General features: G+C 37.9%; 2 protein-coding genes across 7 annotated transcripts; one reads left to right on the top strand and one right to left on the bottom strand.

The window, feature by feature from the left end:
• The first annotated feature begins 5 nt into the window (after positions 1-5).
• LOC131425426 (trimeric intracellular cation channel type 1B.1) lies at positions 6-18,682 on the top strand. Of its 6 annotated transcripts, none has more exons than XM_058587337.1 (5): positions 6-78; positions 203-320; positions 15,162-15,597; positions 18,162-18,328; positions 18,399-18,682. In XM_058587337.1, exons 3-5 carry the CDS (start codon positions 15,214-15,216, stop codon positions 18,673-18,675), a joined length of 828 nt encoding a protein of 275 aa, XP_058443320.1. In that variant the 5' UTR covers positions 6-78; positions 203-320; positions 15,162-15,213; the 3' UTR covers positions 18,676-18,682. The 6 variants fall into 6 exon arrangements, with proteins under 6 accessions (XP_058443320.1, XP_058443319.1, XP_058443315.1 ...); XM_058587336.1 differs by having other exon boundaries at positions 203-327; XM_058587332.1 differs by lacking the exons at positions 6-78; positions 203-320 and adding an exon at positions 8,661-8,818.
• A 559-nt stretch (positions 18,683-19,241) lies between these two features.
• LOC131425425 (negative elongation factor D) lies at positions 19,242-21,395 on the bottom strand. The gene is made up of 4 exons (XM_058587331.1): positions 21,212-21,395; positions 20,415-21,139; positions 19,995-20,355; positions 19,242-19,926 (listed from the first exon to the last, which is right to left on the bottom strand). The coding sequence occupies exons 1-4, from the start codon at positions 21,281-21,283 to the stop codon at positions 19,324-19,326; spliced, it is 1,761 nt and encodes a 586-aa protein (XP_058443314.1). The 5' UTR covers positions 21,284-21,395; the 3' UTR covers positions 19,242-19,323.
• Positions 21,396-21,618: the final 223 nt, after the last annotated feature.

Genomic DNA, 21,618 nt, shown 5'->3' with positions numbered 1-21,618 from the left:
TAACGCATGCTCGTTTTACATAAATATTCCTAACGAAGACGTGTGTTATGTGAATGCTCGTGTTTGTTTTATATACAGGTAAACATCTTTTTGAATTTCTGCTTTTATTTTTGTCCTTATATCCGCTTTTTCTTTGTTATGCAGCTGACTAGAGCTACCAAATAATAGATGTTTTATACATTATTTTCTATTTCTTCTACAGCACAAATTCTGATGGTCACATGAGGGTTTTGACCTAGAAGGAAATGTAATACTTTGAGGGATTAAGTGAGCTAACCATAGTGAATCTTTTTCATTAAAGAAACTTAAACGGTCGTGTTGTAAGTGGTATGTCTTATTAATTTTTTTTGTCTAAGAAGCTATACGTTCAATGTGAGTTAAAAACAAGTAAATGATGAGGGAAAATGTCATAATTGTATAATGTTCACGCTTAGAAAAAGTTACTCAAAAATTAGTAAGACCCACTCATCTGCAGGTAAAGTGGAACAACTCTTATTTAGAGTAATTCCTTAGTTACTCAAATTTGAATTCTTTCACTGAAAACGCTGTTTGGGTAAAATCTATTCTCAAGGTCCAGGTCTCGTGGTCATAGAGAACAACCGGTCTAATGAGCGTTTTGTAGATGATCAATTTTGAGCGTTGGCGTACTTTTCTCGACCGAAGGGTTTTTCTGAGTCCAAAGTACGTACGGTTTCCTGCCAAAATATACCTCTGAATTTATCTGCTGGTATTATCGGCGGTCACTAATAAGCCCAAATACACGAGCTTGTCAATCACCTCGATATCGTCATATTCATAGTGGGAAGCTTAGTTTTTCTTCTCTAGAGCCGCTTCCTCTCATGTATTTTGTTCTTGACATTAATGGCCAGCTCGATGCGCCTAGCTTCAATTTTTTGTCCGATGTATGTTTCCATCATCTTCTCAAGGTTACGTGCCATAATATCGTCAGTGAAGCCAAAGAGCTGTACGGGATTTCGGAAGATCGTACCACTCGATCCACGCTTTTCGAATCACACTTTCCAAAGCAATATTGACCAAGACACAAGAGAGTCCATCACCTTACCGTAGCCCTCTCCGAGATTCGAAGGGATTCGAGAGCGTCCATGATACTCGGACGTAGCACATCCGTCTATCCATCGTTCCTTTGACCATTCGCGTCGGTGTATTCACGACACTTCTGGAGTACTTATCGCGAATATGTGATGTAATGTAACCTACAGGATCAATAGCCCCATAACTTTTTCGTTTCTTTCAGGGTCCCTCACCCCCCGCTCTCCTCTCTGGGTACGTGGCTGTCGGTAGCATTTAAAATATTGAAACCATTGAATCATGTGAAATAACATTTTAATTTACTGAATACTCTCATATCAAGAAAAGAACTCCAGTAGATTTAGCAAATAAGTGACCCATCAATATGTTGAAATTGGGATTTCAAAACTCTTGTAACGCTTTTTAATACCCTAGAACTTACAACAAATAACATATAATTTGATTGCAACACATGTTAATTTGATTGCCACGCAATTTTCTTTAAATAATTTCAAAAGATCTGGTTCAAAGAACTAAGGGAAAATAACCTTTATCTGGCTTTATTTAAGTCTTAGCATATCTACGAAACAACTAAACGAATCGCCACTAAGTTTGGCACATGTACCAAACGTAGGAATCGATATTTTTTAAAAGCACAGTCACTTTCTACACTACTTAGAGTAATCATGGAAGAGATCTGTATTAATTATGTTATTTGAGGGTGAGGGAGTACAGCAAGTGCCTCGAACATGGAAAGTGTAAGAGAAAATTGATCGGTTTTTGCGAAAAATTGGTACTTCTTTACGAGTACAGGATATTTCTAGCAACTAAAAGAGGTTCACAAAATATTCACAAGAGGGAGGGAGAATAAGTATTCTCAACGTTGATCAGAATTGACGAAATCAATGTGCAATTTTTATGTAAATTGAGAAAACTGTGGACCCAAGGTGATGGAAATAAGTTTACAAAAAACATTTGTATTAACTGATACGTTGTTCAATATGTTTTCCTCCCCGATGAACGACCAAACTTGTTAAAGCCGGGGTAAAATAAATGATATAAAAAAGTTATTCTACAGTACGAATGTAGTTATTATGATAAACAGACTTTCGTTATAAAATAATCATTATGAGATGGAAATTTTTGAGCGATTACGTGAAAATAATGATGTCAGAAAATTTTTTATAACGAGGAGGGAGTAGCAAGTGTTTATAGCCATGGAAGTCAAAGTTATTGTAGATCGAATGTGACGAAGAAGTACGGAAGTACGTTACAAGCACATAACAGTTCGGCTGAAAAGTTCGTATCGTTTAATAGAAACACACATTTTTTTGCCAAAATTCGTTTTTATTATTCAACATAATTGCCATCAGAGGCGATACAGTGATTATAGCGATCTTCCAACTTTTCGATACCATTTTTGTAGTACGATTTGTCCTTTGCCTCAAAATAGGCCTCAGTTTCAGCGATTACCTCTTCATTGCTTCTAATTTTTTTACCAGCGAGCATTCTCTTGAGGTCTGAGAACAGGAAAAAGTCACTGGGGGCCAAATCTGGAGAATACGGTGGATGACGGAGCAATTCGAAGCCCAATTCGTTCAATTTCAGCATGGTTTTCATCGACTTGTGACACGGTGCATTGTCTTGATGAAACAAAACTTTTTTCTTCTTCAAATGAGGCCGTTTTTTTGAAATTTCGTTCTTCAAACGCTCTAATAACGCTATATAATAGTCACTGTTGATGGTTTTTCCCTTTTCAAGGTAGTCGATGAAAATTATACCATGCGAATCCCAAAATACAGACGCCATAACCTTACCGGCCGATTGTTGAGTCTTTCCACGCTTTGGGTTCGGTTCATCGCGTGCAGTCCACTCAGCTGACTGTCGATTGGACTCCGGAGTGAAGTGATGGAGTCATGTTTCGTCCATTGTTATATATCGACGAAAAAAATCGGTTTTATTTCGATATAACAGCTCCAAACACTGCTCAGAATCATCAATTCGTTGTTGTTTTTGATCGATTGTGAGCTCACGCGGCACCCATTTTGCACAAAGCTTTCTCATATCCAAATATTCGTGAATAATATGTCCAACACGTTTCTTTTGATATCTTTAGGGTGTCAGCTATCTCGATCAACTTCACTTTACATTGAAAATCATTTTGTGGATTTTTTTCACGTTTTCATCGGTAACAGCCTCTTTTGGACGTCCACTGCGTTCATCGTCTTCGGTGCTCATATGACCAGTACGAAATTTGGCAAACCACTTACGAATTGTTGCTTCGCCCGGTGCAGAGTCTGGATAGCACTCATCAAGCCATTTTTTGGTATCGGCGGCACTTTTTTTCATCAAAAAGTAGTGTTTCATCAACACACGAAATTCCTTTTTTTCCATTTTTTCACAATAACAAAAGTAGCTTCACTCAAAATGCAAGATCTCACAAACTAATAATCAGACAGCTGTCAAATTTATACACGTATCTTTTGAAGGTTGGTACTAACTGAAAATGGTATGGATTTAATTCTAGTGGCGCCCTCTCATAGAAACGATACGAACTTTTCAGCCGATCTGTTATACTTATGCAACTCGGAGGTTACTAAGAAGGTATTTATAGAGAGAAAGGTGTCTTAAATGTTTCTAACAAAATGGTTCAAGGGGGACGGGTGTAGCGTGATGGGATAGTCGATGCCTTTCACGCAGCCCGCCTGGGTTCGGTTCCCAACCCCGCACATAGGGTCAGAAAAATTTTCTGGTCCGAAGAGGCGAATGACCTAAGATGTTAAAGCCTCTATAATTGAAACAAAAAAAAAAAAAAATGGTTCTAATTTAAAACTGACCCAATTTGTCGAGAATACCATGAAAATTATTACTATTGTGAGATCCGAGATGGGGCACTGATGATTCGCAATCTGAACATTAACATCGGGTTGTCGTCTAAGTTGTGTTTCATTACAATCAGAGTACCAATACACAGTGGTCCCAATCATGTCAAAACACGCGTTTTTTTATTTGTGCCTTAGGGGTTAATTTTGAAGCTTTCATGTCTTCAGAAGAATTTGTGTTTGTAATAGTCCGCTTCATTCAATATAATCAATGTTGACATTAATCCACCTACAAGTGAGTTAAAAAAATTATTTTGCATACAATACGATATAGAGCATTGATGTCTTTAGAAAAATTGTAGATCATGGTCAAACAAGAAAACATGCCAAAGACATAAACAATTCAAAATGCAGTGGTGTCGAGATATGACGCACTGTTTAATAAGGACTTCCACATTCAAGTATTTCCATCATAACTTTTTTCAAGGAATTTTTAGAATTTTCGGATGTTCTACAATTATATATCAATTATCAAAATACATATTTTTGCCAAAGACTGCATATTTTTAAGTTCACATTGAGCAATTTAATCACACCATACTACATATTCAAGTATCAATATCTCGAAGATGTGGAAATATATAGAACCAATTTCAACAAAGTTTGAAAGTATGGTCAAAACACTATTATAAAAATTAGTAGTCACAACTTAAATTCACTTAAATTTATATGGAAACACATATAAATTTAAGTGAATATAAGTTGTGACTACTAATTTTTCTAATAGTGTTTTGACCATACTTTTAAACTTTGTTGAAATTGGTTCACCATATTTCAACATCTTCTAGAAATTGATACTTGAATATGTAGTATTTTGTAATTAAATTGATCAAATTGATCAAAAACTTTTTAGTTTGTGAACTTGAAAATATGCAGTCTTGGACAAAAATATGTATTTTGATAATTAAAATATAATTGTAGAACATCCGAAAATTCTAAAAATTCCTTGAAAAAAGTTATGATGGAAATACTTGAATGTAGAGGTCCTTATTAAACAGTGCGTCATATCTCGACACCACTGCATTTTAAATTGTTTATGTCTTTGGCATGTTTTCTTGTTTGACCATGATCCACAATTTTTCTAAAGACATCAATGCTCTATCTCGTATTGTATGCAAAATATTTTTTTTAACTCACTTGTAGGTGGATTAATGTCAACATTGATTATATTGAATGAAGCGGACTATTACAAACACAAATTCTTCTGAAGACATGAAAGCTTCAAAATTAACCCCTAAATAAAAAAAACGCATGTTTTGACATGATTGAGACTACTGTGCAATGGGGAGGACAATTCCTAGAGTTTTTACGGTATTACTTTCACGAAACATTTCTGAGCAACGCCGGGTAAGAGCTGAGGTAAGAGCTGATCTGATCAGTGATCTAGGTGTATTGCTGGATCAAAAACTCACTTTCAATCACCACTGCGCGGCCGTTATCGCTAAAGCTAATCGACAATTGGGTTTCATATCGAAAATTGCAAAGAATTTCACTGACCCGTACTGCTTAGAAGCATTATACTGTTCACTCGTGCGTCCAATTCTAGAAAACGCATCTGTTGTTTGGCTGCCCTATCAATTGACGTGGAGTTTAAGGATTGAAAATGTACAACGCAAGTTCATTCGATTGGCACTTCGTAATCTACCATGGCGAGACCCCATAAACCTTCCTTCGTATGATGATCGTTGTAGATTATTGAGCATGGATACATTAGAACGGCGTCGGCGTATTCATCAAGCTAGTTTTGTGGCTAAGTTGTTGAATGGTGAAGTTGATAGCTCTGAGCTCCTCTCCATGTTGAATTTTCGAGTTCCTCCGAGAGTTCTTCGTAGTAGTACTTTACTTGAGCCACGTTTTCATCGCACTACTTTTGGGTATTTCGAACCAATAACTGCAATGATTCGAATCTTCACGACTGTCGAGGAGTTTCATGAGTTTGGAGAACCATCCACCCGGTTTATTTCACGAATCAAGTCACGTATTTAGTTAACTGTTTTGTGTATAGTTTTAAGTTTTTATTTCATGTAGACAACAGTCAGATGGAGCTAATAATAATAAATAATAATAATAAATAATAATTCAGCTAGTAACTCGTAAAAAGTAACGCTTCGTAACGCCTATAGCTCACGAAAAAGTAACGCTTCGTAACGTATATAACTTATAAAAAATAACCCATGTAATGCTTCGTAATGCCTATAACTTACAAAAAAAGGAACGTACGTAATGCCTATTACTTACCAACCAGTAAGGCCTCTAATTTACCAAAAAGTAAAGCATATAACGCTTCGTAATGTGTATAACTCACAAAAAGTAACGTATGCAACGCTTCGTAATGCCTTTAACTCACACAAAAATAACGCTTCGTAACGCTCCGTAACGTCCATAACACTTAAAAGTAATGCATGTAACGCTTCGTTACGCCATAACTCACAAAAAAGTAACGTATGTAACATTTTGTAACGCCTATAGCTTACTAGAAAGTAACGCATGTAACGCTTCGTAACGCCTATAATTTACTTAAAAATAACGTATGTAATGCTTCGTAATGCCTATAACTTACAAGAAAGTAACGCGTCGTAACTCGTTAACCGCAAGAATCTACCCATTATAATGGTTTTTAACATTCTCAATTTCCACAAAATAACTCATATGATTTGTAACCCGCAATTTAAGAAAATTATCGCTTGCAACGATTTCTAGCTTCTTTAACTTAACGTAACGCTTCCCATCTCATGATAATATCGCAACCCGCCTGGGTTCGATACCCAATCCCAGTGACGTTTTGACCATCACACAACTCTCACGGTTTAATCTACAAGATCAACAGTCCCAAAACTTCTGATTTCGGGAGAGACCAGAGCAACAAGAACAAGTTGTAAGCATACAGGGTCCGGCACTCGAAGTGTAACCAACTTCAGACCGCTCGCGCAGCTGACGCACGGGCATCAGCTCTCTAGAAATTTGCTAAATGACAGTTCGGAGTTGTATTGTTTACAAGCGCAAGAAAGCATTTTGCCAAAAGTGAACGCGAAAAAAAAATCTTGACTTGAGAGAGCGAAGGAGTTGCTTTGTTTGGCCGAAAGCGGTCAATTTCCGAACATTGTATTTTCTGACGAGAAAATTTTTCCAATTGAGCAATTCGTAAACTCTCAAAACGATAGGGTTTACTTGACCGACCGTTCATACGAGAATTTGAGTCATCGGCCACCGGGAGGCAGCACCCGCAACAGATAATGGTTTGGGCCGCTGTAACCGCAGATGGGCGCTCTCCAATCGTTTTCATCGAGCCTGGCGTCAAGGTAAATGCGACATATTATCGGGAAAGTATTCTGGAGGTTGCTTTGAAGCTGTGGGCAGACAAACATTTCGGTGGCAGACCATGGACGTTTCAGCAGGACTCGGCACCGTCTCACAAAGCTCGAGTGAACCAAGAATGGCTGAAAAACAACGTTCCGAACTTCATCACGTCCACACAATGGCTCTCGAATTCACCAGATGCGAATCCAATGGATTATTCTCTTTGGGCCATTTTGGAGAGCAAAGTCCGAACTAAAAGATACACCAGTCTCGAGGCGCTGAAAAAAGTTATTGTCCGCGAGCGGGCCTAAATACCTGCAAGTCACATTCGGCAACTTGCGATTCGTTTTTTGACCGTCTCAAGGCCATAGTCAAGGCAAAAGGTGGTCATATCGAGCAAAAGTGAATTGATTCTGAATTTTGTATTATTTTTACACATTTTGTACTTTGAATTAAGTAAAAGTAATTTTCCAAACTGAATTTATGGCCTTTTTAATTTGTTACACTTCGAGCGCCGGATCCTGTACTAACGGCCATCGTCCAAGTACCATGCGCGCGGGTGCTTTTAGGAAGTTTTCGATGAAAATTTTGAAAAAATTGTCAAAACCAAAAACATACAGACCTTGGAAATACTTTTATCTATCTACAGGGTGAAAATGGCTGGAAAATTTGGAGGATTTTCTGAGTCTTATCAAAAATAGCTCTGAAAAATGAGTGTTTTTGTGATCTTTCACAATTATCTGGAAAAATAATGCGATGACATAATTTTTTTTTTCAAATAAACCTTATGGTGGATACAAAGATTACATTCGGACACAGTTTTGGAAAACCTTTTCACGCTTTTCATAGAAAATCCACGAATTTCAAAAATTTCCACGAAATCGGTTATATGAAATTCGTTGAATTCCCATGAAAAGCGTGAAAAGGTTTTCCAAAAATGTGTCCGAATGTGATCCTTGTTGCCAGCATAAGGTTTATTTGATAAAAAAAATTCATTCTATCGAATTATTTTTTCAAATAATTATGAAAGATTACAAAAAAAGCTCATTTTTTCAGTGCTATTTTTTGATAAGACTCGGAAAATCCTCCGAATTTTCCAGTCATTTTCACCCTGTAGATAGATAAAAGTATTTCCAAGGTCTGTATGTTTTTGGTTTTGTCAAATTTTTCAAAATTTCCATCGAAAATTTCCTAAAACCACTCGCGCGCATGGTACTTGGACAATGGCCTTACAAGCGACAGTGTAATGTTGGAAACACATTACACAATAAGATCAAGCAACCTCTCAACTGCGGCTTAAGCGAATCTCAGAGAACTTTGTTCGTCTCGCGAGTGCATGACGACGGACTACCTTTATACAGCCGTGTGTAAATATCAAACAACAAAGTTCTCATCGTAGCACACCAATGTATGTAAGAGCTATCTTAGCAGGCGGCAACCTCTTCATCTATAATTCTAAATATAGCACCCCCAGAGGACACCGCCGCCGGGCTTCTATTCACGGGGTGCGTTCGTATGCGTGGTGACGGACAGTGTAAGAAAAATTCGTCTAGCAAGCGGTAGCAGGAAAATTTTCTCCTCAAGAGGCTTTTCCTCGTATATCCAGAGAGGTACGTTGCAGGTTTGCACTAGTTTAATATCGCAGTATTGGGGAGTTTCGAGTTCTAATATGCTATAGTTGTGAGACAGGGTACGTATTTCAGTTCTTTTCACTCCTGGAGTTCGAGCAGTGTGGACGTGCGTGGTACGTCACGGTTCTCTGGTGATCTTCTTCGGTTAGCTTAATAAGTTTAGACCATCCCGGGACAGTCGCGTGTATTTTAAGCGTGCGTATATCATCTGTTCATTAAAATGCAGTCTCCACATGTTTTTTTTTTATTTATTGAAACTGATTGATAATTTTTGCTCTAGTTTGCTCGCGAGTACACGGTGGGGTCAGTAAATTGTGAATTCAGTGACAAGATCGCTACGAAAGTCAAGAGTGAGGTGAAATGATTTTCACGGTCGTTTTGTTTTTTTGGTACCGATGTCTGCGCATTTTTCTTGTTCAAATGAAAATGCTAACCGTCTTTGTGTGATCGGTCACGGAGGCTGATGACTGTATTATGTGAAGAGAAAAAAAAACGGTGACGAAACAACGTTCTTCCTAAGATGTGTAGACGAGAATCGACTGTTATGAAACCCACGTTTCATATTTGTAGTGCTAGTATTTTCCGTGTTTTTAGTGAATATCTTTTTAGTATATTGCACGTGACATCGTTAAACAAAAAACCGGTTTCCATTTGTCGTTAGAATAGAAACGAAAACAATTTTAGTTATTAGTTCTTCCGATTCCACAATTTTCTGGAGATTTGTACTACAGATGACCGTCAAAATATCGCATACAAAATAACAATTTGTAAAGTATTACATGTTTTGAACCCATTTCTTCACCGGTACTGTTACTAGGGAAGGACATACACAGTCTATGAATAGATTGGTGCTTCGTTTAATAGGAAAACATGCTGTTGGAGCGAAATATTATGACTGAATACGAAATTTTTCATGTGTCTGATAAATGAACATCTTATGTGGCTATACTGAAACATAGTCTGATATAGTATAACGTTTTTGTCAATAATATCGCACTTTGATGCGTTTAACAGTAATCCGCCCGAAAGCTTTTGACATATTTACGATTAGAATCAGAAACAGTTCGTGCCTTTGATGTGCTCTCTTTTCTAGCTTGTCGTAAAGGTATATTCAGAAGCGAAGGAGCTTGTTCTGTTGAATGATTTTTTGATCATTTAAGCTATTTTTACTTGTGCTGAGGTTTCATTGTAGCGAATTTTACCCCTCCTTACGTACCTGTGAATGCCGTTCGATTCATTGAACAGTTGATACAACATATTTCAGTTCAAGGGATTGACAATTTTATCATAATTATTACGGCCAGTTATTTGATTGTGTCAATAATACTTTTTCTTGATATTGTATGCAATACTGGGGAATATTGTTAGAATTGTGTTTGCCTTTCTCGTATAGAAAGACTCTTCAATAACTGTGAAAATAGATTATTTAATCGAATGGCATATACCTCTGACTCAGTTCGTCAGATCAGCGAATGTCTATGTGTAAAGAAATGTGACTAAAATATGCACTCAATTTTTTTGTAGACGACTAAACCGATTTTCACAAACTAATTCCATAGGTTGCTATTGAATTTTATCAGGAGCCGAATCTGGTTTCAGAGGCAGAGAATTAAAAATGTTCTACTATCAATCGTTTTATTTCCAAAATCGTTGAACAGATTTTCACATTCTAAAATCCAAATGGAAGGTCTTATAATTTTATAAATTGTTATTGAATTTCATACAATTTCTACTTTCGATTACGGAATTATGGAATAGACTTAAGATCTTTCTTTTAAATTCACGAGATATGGATAATGCTCAATCATACCAGAGAAATTACAGTACATATTATTTTCACTTTTTTCCGCATATCAACCTGTAACTCTGGAACCGGGTGTTGGATTCTGATAAAACTTATTACCAGCCTATGGAATTAGTATGAAAATTGGTTTAGCCTTCTCTGGGATAGTTAAGTGCTTATTTTTGTCGCATTCGCACACACATTTTTCGGAATTTTGCTCAAATTTCTCATAGTTTACAAGACTACCTAGTTGGTAACCTAGAAAACTAACTTAACCTATACCGGTCTCTCGGTTTCGGAAGCAAAGGAAAATACGAAATTGAAGCAAGTTTCGATTTATCGTAGAAGGTTATACAGATTTTTACCCAATTAAATTCGAACTCAAAGACTCCTATAGGAGACGGATAAAGCGTGATCCGATAGTCGAAGCCTATCATGCAACTCACCTGGGTTCGATTCCCAACCCCCGCACATAAGGTCAGACAAGTTTTTCTGATCCGAAAAGGCAAATGATCATAAGGTCAAAACCCTCTATAATCAAATGAAAGTCTCCCACACAATGCCAATAATTTTTTTTTGAATACGACTTCCAGTTCCAGAATAACAGTAAGGTGAGCATTTGAAATTTCAAACTGTCATTTAAATTGACGATGCAAAATTCGCACTTAACCTTAAAAACAGGCCTCAAAACTGTTACATTTCAAAGATTTTATTAGTTGATGGCCAAACGAACCTATTTTGGCTATACTGGCTATTACCAAAGACATCATATTAACAAGATATCCAGCTCTGACATTTCCCGAACAAATCATTGGCAACATCCTTTTTTGCGAGCATGTCGCCCTCAGGTGAGTCCGCATCGAATCTCATATATAGAAGTAGAGGAGAGAAATGTCAAATTCGTGCGCGCCAAAATAGCAGGGCTGTGCACCCATACAATTGACATGACATGTTGAATGAGACGCCGTGCGATGGCGTTGCTGAACTGAAGATTGAGATCGCTCCAAGCTGACAGGGTCTGCTATTACTCTAGAAGTAAAGTTCAAAATTTCAAAGTAGAGTGAGCTTAATCGATTTCCAAACCTGAATTCTGGAATTAAGTTCAGCGACTGAGTTTTGATTCTGGATTCTGGATCTGAATTCGGGAACTCAATTCTGAAACCTAATTATAGAACCTTTACTCTGAAACTAAGTGGAAGAAACTGAATTCCGGACCTGCATTCTGAACCTGAATTCGACTGAATGGAATTGAATTCTGAACGTAAATAGAACTGAATTCTGGACTTTTGATCCTGTAACTAGTTTTTTTTCATTTCGTTTATAGAGGTTTTAAACTTCAGGTCATTCGCCTTTTCAGGCTACAAAAACTTTCTGACCCTCGCATCGATTTACTCATCAGGCTATACCAGAAAACTCAAAGAACTAAAGTTTTGATATAGCTCCTGGAACTACATTAAGAACTTGAATTTTGAACAAGGATTTTGGACTCGCATTATGAAACTGAATTCTAGTATTGCATTATGGGTCCAAATTCTGAACCTAAATTCTGTACATAGATTCTGGAACTGAAACTTAGACCTGGATTCTGGACTTGAATTCTTAGCCTGATTTAGGAAGCTCAATTCTGGAACTGAGCTCTACAGCTGAATTCAGAAACAACATTCTGGAAGTGAATCTGAATGAAACTGAATTCTGGAACTTGATTCTAGACTTGTGTTTTGGAACCGAAGCTTGAAGCTGGTTTCTGGAACAGAATTCTGAACCAGGATTTTGAAGTTGGATTCTGGAACTGAATTAAAAACTTGAATTCTGGGTCCGGATTCTGAATGGAACTGAATTCTCAACTTCTGAATCTATCAGGATTTCAGACCTAGATTCTGAACTCTGTACCTGGATTCTGGGCCCGGGTTTTGGAACTGGATTCCGAATCTGAGTTCCGGAACCTGATTCTGGATTTGGAGTCTAGTTCTTAAGTTTTGACCAGAATTCTGGAACGACATTCTGAAATTAGATTTTGAACCTGGATTCAGGAACTAAGTTCTGAACCTGCATTCTGGAATTGGATTACGAACTTGAATTCTGAGTCTGAATGGAACTGAATTCTGGAACAGATCCAGGATTTTGAACCTGTATTAGCTGAACCTGAATTTTTGTACTGCATTCTGGAATTGAAGCTTAGAACTTTTGGAATTGAGTTATAGGGCTGAATTCTGGACTTGCATTCTGGAACTGAATTCCGAATTTGTATTCGGGAACTGAGCTTGATTCTGGACTTGGATTCAGGAACCGAAGTTTGAACGTGGTTTCTTGAAGTGAATTCTAAACTTGGATTCTGGACCAGGATTTTGGATCCGGATTCTGGAACTGAATTTCGAACCTGTATTCTGGGCCTGGAGTCTGGAACTGGACACCGAATCTGAATTCTGTATTCTGGGTCTAACGAATAGCATTCTGGAATTAAATTATGAACCAGAACTCTGGACTGATTTCTAAAGCTAAAGGCTTGACATAACAGAACAAGTATTTGACCGGTATTCTGACATGAATTCTAGACCTACATTCTGGATTTTGGTTCTGTTACTGAAGTTTAGAATTGGATTCGAAACTTAAATTTTGAATTTTGATTATAACTTAGAAAATTCTTTAGTTCTAGGGCTGAATACTGGACTTGCATTATGGAAATGAATTCCGAACTTGTATCCTGGAACTGAATTCTAAATTTGAATGGAACGAATGGAATTTGATTCTGGACTTGGATTCTGGAACCGAAGTTTGAACGTGGTTTCTGGAATTGAATTCGGAACTTGGATTCTGGACCAAGATTTTGGACTTGGATTCTGGAACTGAATTTCGAGCCTGTATTCTACGTTCTAATCCGAACGTAGATTGACTAAGGACTATGAAGGGATGTCAGTCCAACACTTGTTATTACTAGAGGCCGTATATACAACTGCGCACTCCACAAGTGTCACGGGAGAAGGATATTTGTTAGTAAAGAAAAATGAAGAGAAATTTAAAATACTACCGCGAAACGAATAAAAACTTCCCTATTTTTTCTAAATGGAATTACCCGCTAAAAAATAAACGAGTGAACAGGATTTAGACAAAATAGCTTCATAGATTCATTGTAGTGACATATTCTATAAATTATATCAAATCATTTTAAATCACCAAACACAGGTCAACAAATTTCACGCGCGTCTTGATTGTTTATTTCCCATTATTATTTTAATTATTTATTTGAATGGTTAATTGGTAATATTGTTTGAATTGGGCAGCCGGCTACCGAGAAAAAATTATTAATTTATCAAACAAATAAGTATTTTTTTACTATTTATTCAATATACCCATACATGTTATCTCATGTTATGTTAATAACATTGTAATATTAATGGATCTGCGCAATAGTTGATTTTTATCATTCAATTTATAATCTTGAAAGACAAGCAACAATATGGAATAAGAAAAACAACCGAATAAAACTTTTCTCCGAAGCTAGCCGGAAATTGATAAGTTGAATGAAAAGATAATTTTATAAAATAGAGTAAGCAGGAACCCAGTGGATGCATTCTTGGTGAAGTTTTTTTTTGCCGGATTTCACACGGCATTTAGGCTAGTACTGTCCGAAGAAAGATAATAGGTACACCAATCTCCTAGTGAACTCGAGAAGCCCCTTCTGGATCTGAAGACCTGCATTCTGGAATTAAATTATGAACCAGAATTCTGGGCTCGGAATTGGATTCGGGATCTGACAGGAGCTGAGTTCTGCAACTGAAGCTCTGATATGGATTCTGGTACTGCATTCTAAACTTGGATTCTGAACAAGGATTTTGGATCTGTATTCTGAAACTGAATTCTAGACCTAGATTCTGGATTTTGACTCTGAACCTGTATTTTTATCTTAGATTCGGGAGCCCAATTCCGAGTTTCTGCGTTCTAGACCTGCGTTCTGGAATTCAGAATCTAAAAGGAACTGAACTTGATTCTGGACTTAGATTCTGGAACTAAAGCTTGGACACAGGCCCGTGCGCAGGAATCATCCATGGGGGGGGGGGGGGGGTTTCAAGGGGAGAGGGGGGTGTCCAAAATGCGAAAAGGCGCCTCATCCACTATATTGACAATGTAAAAAGCGGGGGGTTTATTATGTCAGTTTATAAATAGATAATAAATTGACAAAAAATATGAATTGTCAAGTTATTTGCACTTTAATATAATAAGTACTCCATTGTTCATGAAACTTAATTTAAAAAAAATCTTCATGGGGGGGGTTAAAACCCCCAAAACCCCCCCCTGCGCACGGGCCTGCTTGGACATAATCTTTGAAATTGAATTCTGAACTTGGATTCTGGACCGGATTCGGGAACGGAATTCAGGAACTGAAAATCGGAAAAAATTAATTAATATACCATTTCATGATAGGCGACAAAATTGAGAAGCAAAAAATAAACAAGAATCGGAGAACATCAATACAACCAAATGCATTGCAGTAGTTTTTCGGAAGCCAAATGCCTAAAGTAGAAATCTGTTTTCTCTTCACAGATAAGTTCCTGCGAATTCGTGACCTGGGCCGGAAAACACACCGACATCCAAAATGGATCCGGAAGCATTCCTGGATATCGCCAATCAGGTGATAAAGCTGAAAATGTTCCCGTACTTTGATATCGCACACAGTCTGTTGTGTGCGCTGTCGGTGAAGGAGGATCTCGGAGCTGGGGCGCAAGCATTCTCTCGTAAGCATCCGCTAGCATGCTGGCTGTCGACGATGCTGGTCGTATTCGCCGGCGGTATGGTCGCCAACGGATTACTCGGGGAACCAATCTTGGCGCCACTGAAGAATACTCCACAGCTGCTCGTAGCCACCGCTTGTTGGTACATCGTTTTCTACACTCCCTTCGACGTTGGATACAAGGTGGCCAAGTTCCTGCCAGTTAAACTGGTAGCTAGTGCCATGAAAGAAATTTATCGTGCAAAGAAGGTATGTACGGTATTCTTTTAACATTTAGCGCTTGCAAGAAGTCGTCTTCAATAAATTTTCTCTATTAATTCTTTTTCTGCCTACACACATTGCCAGTTGTGTTTTGCTCATAGTCCAATGGACTTTCTTATCACTGGACTACACAGGTGCTAACCTCGCTGTGTTGCAACAGCGAGTCACCGAAGTACCGATGATAATTCATATGTGATACACTCATTCTTTGAGAGTTTCATTAGTCTTCGTTTAGTCGAACATTAAAATAGGTTTTCTATCGTCAAAGTAAACCTCAATCTAGTAGACCTGTGTACATACTCATTAGGCATCTTATGGTGTTTTCGTTTTTAATTGAAGAACACTGGTGGCGTGGATTGCTCTGGTTTTGCACTTTTGAGCAGAAGTACAATTTATTGTCATTTCTGCTCGAAAGTGGAAAACCAGAGCAATCCACGCCACCAGTGTTTTTCAGTGAAAAGCGGCATAAAAATCAGGTTCTAAACTGACTCAGATTTCAGTTCAATGACGTGGAAACTAGGTTCGAAACTGGCTTAGGCGGTTTGTTTTTGAGATTTATTAAATAAAAGTGAATAGTTGCAAAGTGTAAAGATGATTGTTCAAAATGTGTTCTTAGATTGCTTGTTCATTTGTGACGTCACGATAAAAAAAATCTAATTATCAGTGGTAGGTTTATGTGTTCATTCTAATTTGAAAACGTGTCAATTAGGTTTTGCATGAACATAACATAACCTCACAAAAATAAACAGAATTAACTTTTTTTGACAGTCGCCGTGTATTTGTTTACAGTTTAAAAGTTCATCAGAGGTTCATTATTTGAATTTAAAAACTGCAAGTCGCCTCACACTAAACAGATTTATACAAATATCGCTCCTTGATGCTGGAAACGCATACAGGACAATGCTTTTAGTTCTTTTCACTGTGGAACACGTTTTTACAGGCACTTTTTCGTCATTTTTTAATTTTTAATTTGCAGTTGCAAAACAAAACAAAAACACACAGCAACTGTCAAAGACGAACTTGATTCATCGGCAGTCCATTTGTTTCGTCCACGTGTGAAACCAAACAAACACAGAGCTAAAAAAAACTCATTTTCATTAATTTAAAATATACGAAAATGACGAGGAATAAATGTCATTAGATTTTTTATCGTGACGTCACGAATGAACAAGCATTCATCCTTGACAGTTCAGTGGTACTGTTTACAAACAAGCTTAAACAAAAATCGAAGAACACATCTTAAACAATCATCTTTACACTTTGCAACTAGTCACTTTTACATAATAAATCTCAAAAAAACAAGCTGTATCCAATTGTGAACAAATGTTTTAAAACTCTATTTAGACGATATGGACCGTAAATGGTCTCATCCAATTTGTCAACAGACAAACAAAAAAATCTCTGTTTACAAAGAGTACTGCTGAACTGTCAAAATGTGTTCACCCGATTGGGGTTAGCAGTGAATGTGAAAAACCTAATTCTCAGTTACGCTTGCAAATTACGAGAACGAGATCCATGTCCAGTCAATGACAAGCGGAACAGTAGTTTCAAAATTGTATTGTTTCTTTCATTTGCCCTTTCAGTCATTTGCGGTTTTCAGTGAAAATCCCATAGTATGCAGTGTCGATATTCAACCGAAGCTTTGAGAATCGAAAATGTCAGAAAAAGGTTTCACAATAACTTTTATCTGTTGGTGCTCGAATTTGTAGTAGTTTTGGTTTTCAAAGAGGTTCTGGGGTGTAGTTACCGCGATTTATCATATTTTAGTAATTTTATAGCCAAAACGCCACAGATTTTCATTGTATCGATGAAAGAATGAGAACTGAAATTCTTCTGATTCACCCTCCAGACGTTAGTTTGGTTTCGTCTTGTCATAAGCGGCAATTACACGAGCATTATTATTGTCATTTTAAATGAATACTAAGTAATGACATTCCAAATTTGTATGAAGAATTCATCATTATTGCCATTACACGTTCATTAAAAATGAGATCAATTTTCAGTAATGACTTTTTTAATGATTAAAACAATATTTAAAAACACGGATAACATAACAGCAAACCCAAACCCAGATTCGTTAAGCTAGACCGTAATCGGTCTTAGCAGTCCTTCCAAAACAAAATTACACGTAGTTATTTCTGGGTACCGGTTTGTGTTGAAGTGTACATGACTTATTTCATCATGACTACTATCTGTTGACGGCCAGTATGCCATCAATTGGTTTCGTTTCTTTCTTAACGCCAGAAAAGACAAACAATAAGTGTGTTGTAAATAGCAATAACTTTAAGTCTGCTTATCGATTTATGTTAACTCAAGCGGTGACATTAGCAGTACAATAATCGGCTAATGCATCCACGACCTGAAGGCGTAATGTAAATGTAAATAAACCACTGGTGACTGTAAAACGACGGTCATCCAGCTCATTTGGTGAGGTTATGGGGTTTGTAAAATCTAATTGAGTATGGTAAAACGATAGAAAAGTTTCAATTATTATATGCAGAAGTTTTTGGACAGTATTTTGCCATATTAAATCTTTATATTCTTTGCATCAGATACACGATGGTGTCACACATGCTGCAAAACTATACCCGAATGCATTCATCATCATGATCATCATTGGTACGCTCAAGGGCAACGGAGCTGGATTCACGAAGCTGTTGGAACGATTGATTCGAGGTGTTTGGACTCCAACCGCTATGGAATTCTTGCAGCCAAGCTTGTAAGTATTCGGACATGAGTAATTTTGTCGTATTGTTTTAATGTTGAAACAAACGCATTTGTTATTTCAGCTACACCAAAGCCTCACTCATCGCTTCCATTATCTTCGTGCTGGATAAAAAGACTGATCTGATCTCGGCTCCACATGCCCTGGTATATTTCGGCATTGTGATTTTCCTTGTCTACTTCAAACTGTCGTCGTTGCTCCTGGGAATTCACGATCCTTTCGTACCGTTCGAAAATCTTAGTTGCGCGCTGTTCTTCGGTGGCATCTGGGATAGCCTGGCCAAGATTCTGGGCCGCGGACAAGCGAAAGAGGAATCCAAGGACGCAAAGAAGTCGAACTGAACAAGCGGCCTGGCCAGTGAATGTCGGGTCATTTTTTTTTTCAACTTTCTGTAGGCTATGTCTTTTTTCTGCGATTTTCTTCAATCGCTTAACGCACAGATCGATGCACTTCGGACGCAACTACGCAACAATTTAGCTGTAAGACACATATTGAGGCATTCTAGTCAAATAATACCCAATTCGATAGACGCAAGATAGGATTGATGAGAAGGAAGACACACACAGACAAACGACGACTTGAGGTAACTTCAACCTATCCATACTCAATAATAACGTGTTGGTTAACGCAGAAAATAGTGAAACTGAAAGACAAAAGCACAATCAAATAACAGTGGGTGGGATTCGGTTGTCCTTTATCTATGCCATAAACGCAATAATGAAATACCTTAGCGGCAATATTTTGAGCAATTTGGAAACCATTTGCGACTTCAGAAAACAAGTGATTAGTATTAAGACTCATTCTACCAAAATGGGAGTAAAATTGGAAAATATACAAATGATTCAAACCAAGAAAACTGTCATCTCTAATATGCAAAAGAAACCCACAGTATGGGAAACGTCTTCGGAATAAATTATTTAGTGCTTTCGTAAAATAAACCGTTCTCTGTCCAATGAAATATTCGCATTTTTTTATTCACTTACCATAGTTTAAATTGTTGTGTAATGAGCCTTACAATGAACAATAAATTCTGACACCGGATCGTTATCGCCTTCGCCTCGCATCGAACCAGTGATTTCTTCGTTTTCCACCATCGGTAAAAATAACTGCACAAACTCCGGCGAGTATGGGTGCGTGATAGTTTCCAATACTTCCGTCACGAAATATCTTATCAACGATATATCCGTGTCGCCACGTGTGCAGCACTGCCGGATATACTTCACGACAGGCACCACGCATCCTCTAGCCAACAAGTTTACCATGCGGTCCAGCAACATTTTCTTCATTTCGAGTTGAACCAAAATCTCCAGCTCATCTTGTTTGGATTCAAACAATTGAATCAACAGTCGAAGAATCTGGTCGTGCAGGGAGGAATGAACACAAGCGACCTCATCCAAAAGTGCCAAGTGAAGGGGACAGCTTTCGGTACACAGTTTAAAATAGGATGGTTCGGTGACAGTATTTTCCACCCAACGGATCACACCAACTCCGACGACTGGAAAGCGAATGCAGTTATATAGGGTAGAAATTTCAGCAATCAATTCGGTTGATCCTCGATTTACGTTGCAAATAGCGTGAACTTTCTCAACGGCCTACGAATAAAAAAAAAATATTTGCGAAAATCGGACACAGATTTGTCTTTTCTTTATTTTGTATTTACCTGAATGGTCGGTTTCAGTTCATCTTTGTTGGTGGTTCGTTGACCTTTTGGCTGACTTTTCTTTCCGGATGTTTCACAAACACTAGCCGCATACGCCAGCAGATAGATGTACTTGGACTTGTGCTCCTGATTGATCTTTACCCCTACCTTGAAGAGGGAATCGACTAACAAATCCAGAAATTGTGGATTACGAATGAGATCGATTGGCGGTGGCTCCGGTGATGAATAATTACGATAAAGCACTGTAATATCAGCGGGATTTAATGCATTCCTTGTCAACATAGAAGTTAAAGCTTCGCAAGCTTGCGGATGTCGAGCCGAACCATTCAGAGCCATCGTGATAGGGGTAACATTGTGGTTACTGCAAGCATAAAACTAATTAGTTATCGTTAATGAACACACGATTTCATGAAAGCATACTTCTTGAGCGCATATTTTGTAATTTCTTGTGCCAGTCGTTTCATGATAAAACCTCCCTTCGGTTCCTGTGAGAGAACCTGGATCAATACCTGACTGTAAACGTAAGTATGCTGACCGTGGCAAACCATTTTGGCACATTCGTGAATCGCACTCTGCCAGTCTTCGGGGTGGTTTAAAAACTTAGCAATTGATGTTTTCAGTACGCGCGAAAACACTTCAATTTGCTGAGCTGCCGTGGAAATTGATGTTATTTCGCTCTGGAACCCAGCGTCGGAAATCAATTTGATGGTAAAATTCAACATAAGACAATCCGGATACTCTTCTGCCAACCGATAAATCAGTGATCTCCATGTATGATGTTCTATCATTTCCGTCAACCACGCCGGAGTTTCTCCCTCTTCGGTGAAAATTTTATCTGCTTTCTTAGGATCGAACGTTTTTAGGATCATATCTTTTAGGTGATTTTCAACCATAGCTTGGACATCGGTGACGCGAACTCCAGCTAGAATAAGCCATTCAGCTAGCAGATTTGCCATCTGAGCTACAGCAGTATAATTTGCTGATAGTTGATTGATGACTTGCTCCGGGGTTCCGCCGGCTTGAAAATATCGTTTGAGTTGAGCAAATATTCCCGGTTCCATAATGTAATCAGACGTAGCAAACTTCCCCAGGCATTCTGTGAGTACCTCTTGAGGATTTTCCAGTGGCTCATCATGTCCATCAGCCTAATTTAAAATTTACACAGGGAACATTCAGAACAGGTACGTAAATACCGGAACAGGAGTAAGCTACATTACCTCTTCCTCGCCGTGTTGGTTACCGCGATTCATCCAACCCTCTTCTTCGAATTCTTCGGCCATTGCGCTCATAGTTTATAATGTTCCGATCTAAGACGCTCCTATTAACGTACTCTAGAATACTAGTAAACATAAATAAAACAGTCGAAAAAGAGGAATATCGCGTCACTCGATTTATTGTGGAATAACTGTCAAAATTAGAAACACCAGTGGTGCCGAAAAAAGGAGGAGAGTTTTGTACACACTGAATTATAAGAAGATAGATTTTGAACAAATCCAAACTTCAATTTCGGTTGAAAGAGACACACGAATAGAAATCGACGAAACGAAACTGTGTCATAAACAGAGCCCAAATGAGAAATGTTTAAACAAAGAGAAAAGTCCTACTTTGTAGATTCGGTGAACGA

This window comes from Malaya genurostris, chromosome 1, assembly GCF_030247185.1.
Source record: "Malaya genurostris strain Urasoe2022 chromosome 1, Malgen_1.1, whole genome shotgun sequence".
NCBI lineage: Eukaryota > Metazoa > Arthropoda > Insecta > Diptera > Culicidae > Malaya > Malaya genurostris.
Note: the sequence above shows the minus strand (reverse complement) of the source record. Positions and strands in the feature narration are given on the sequence as shown.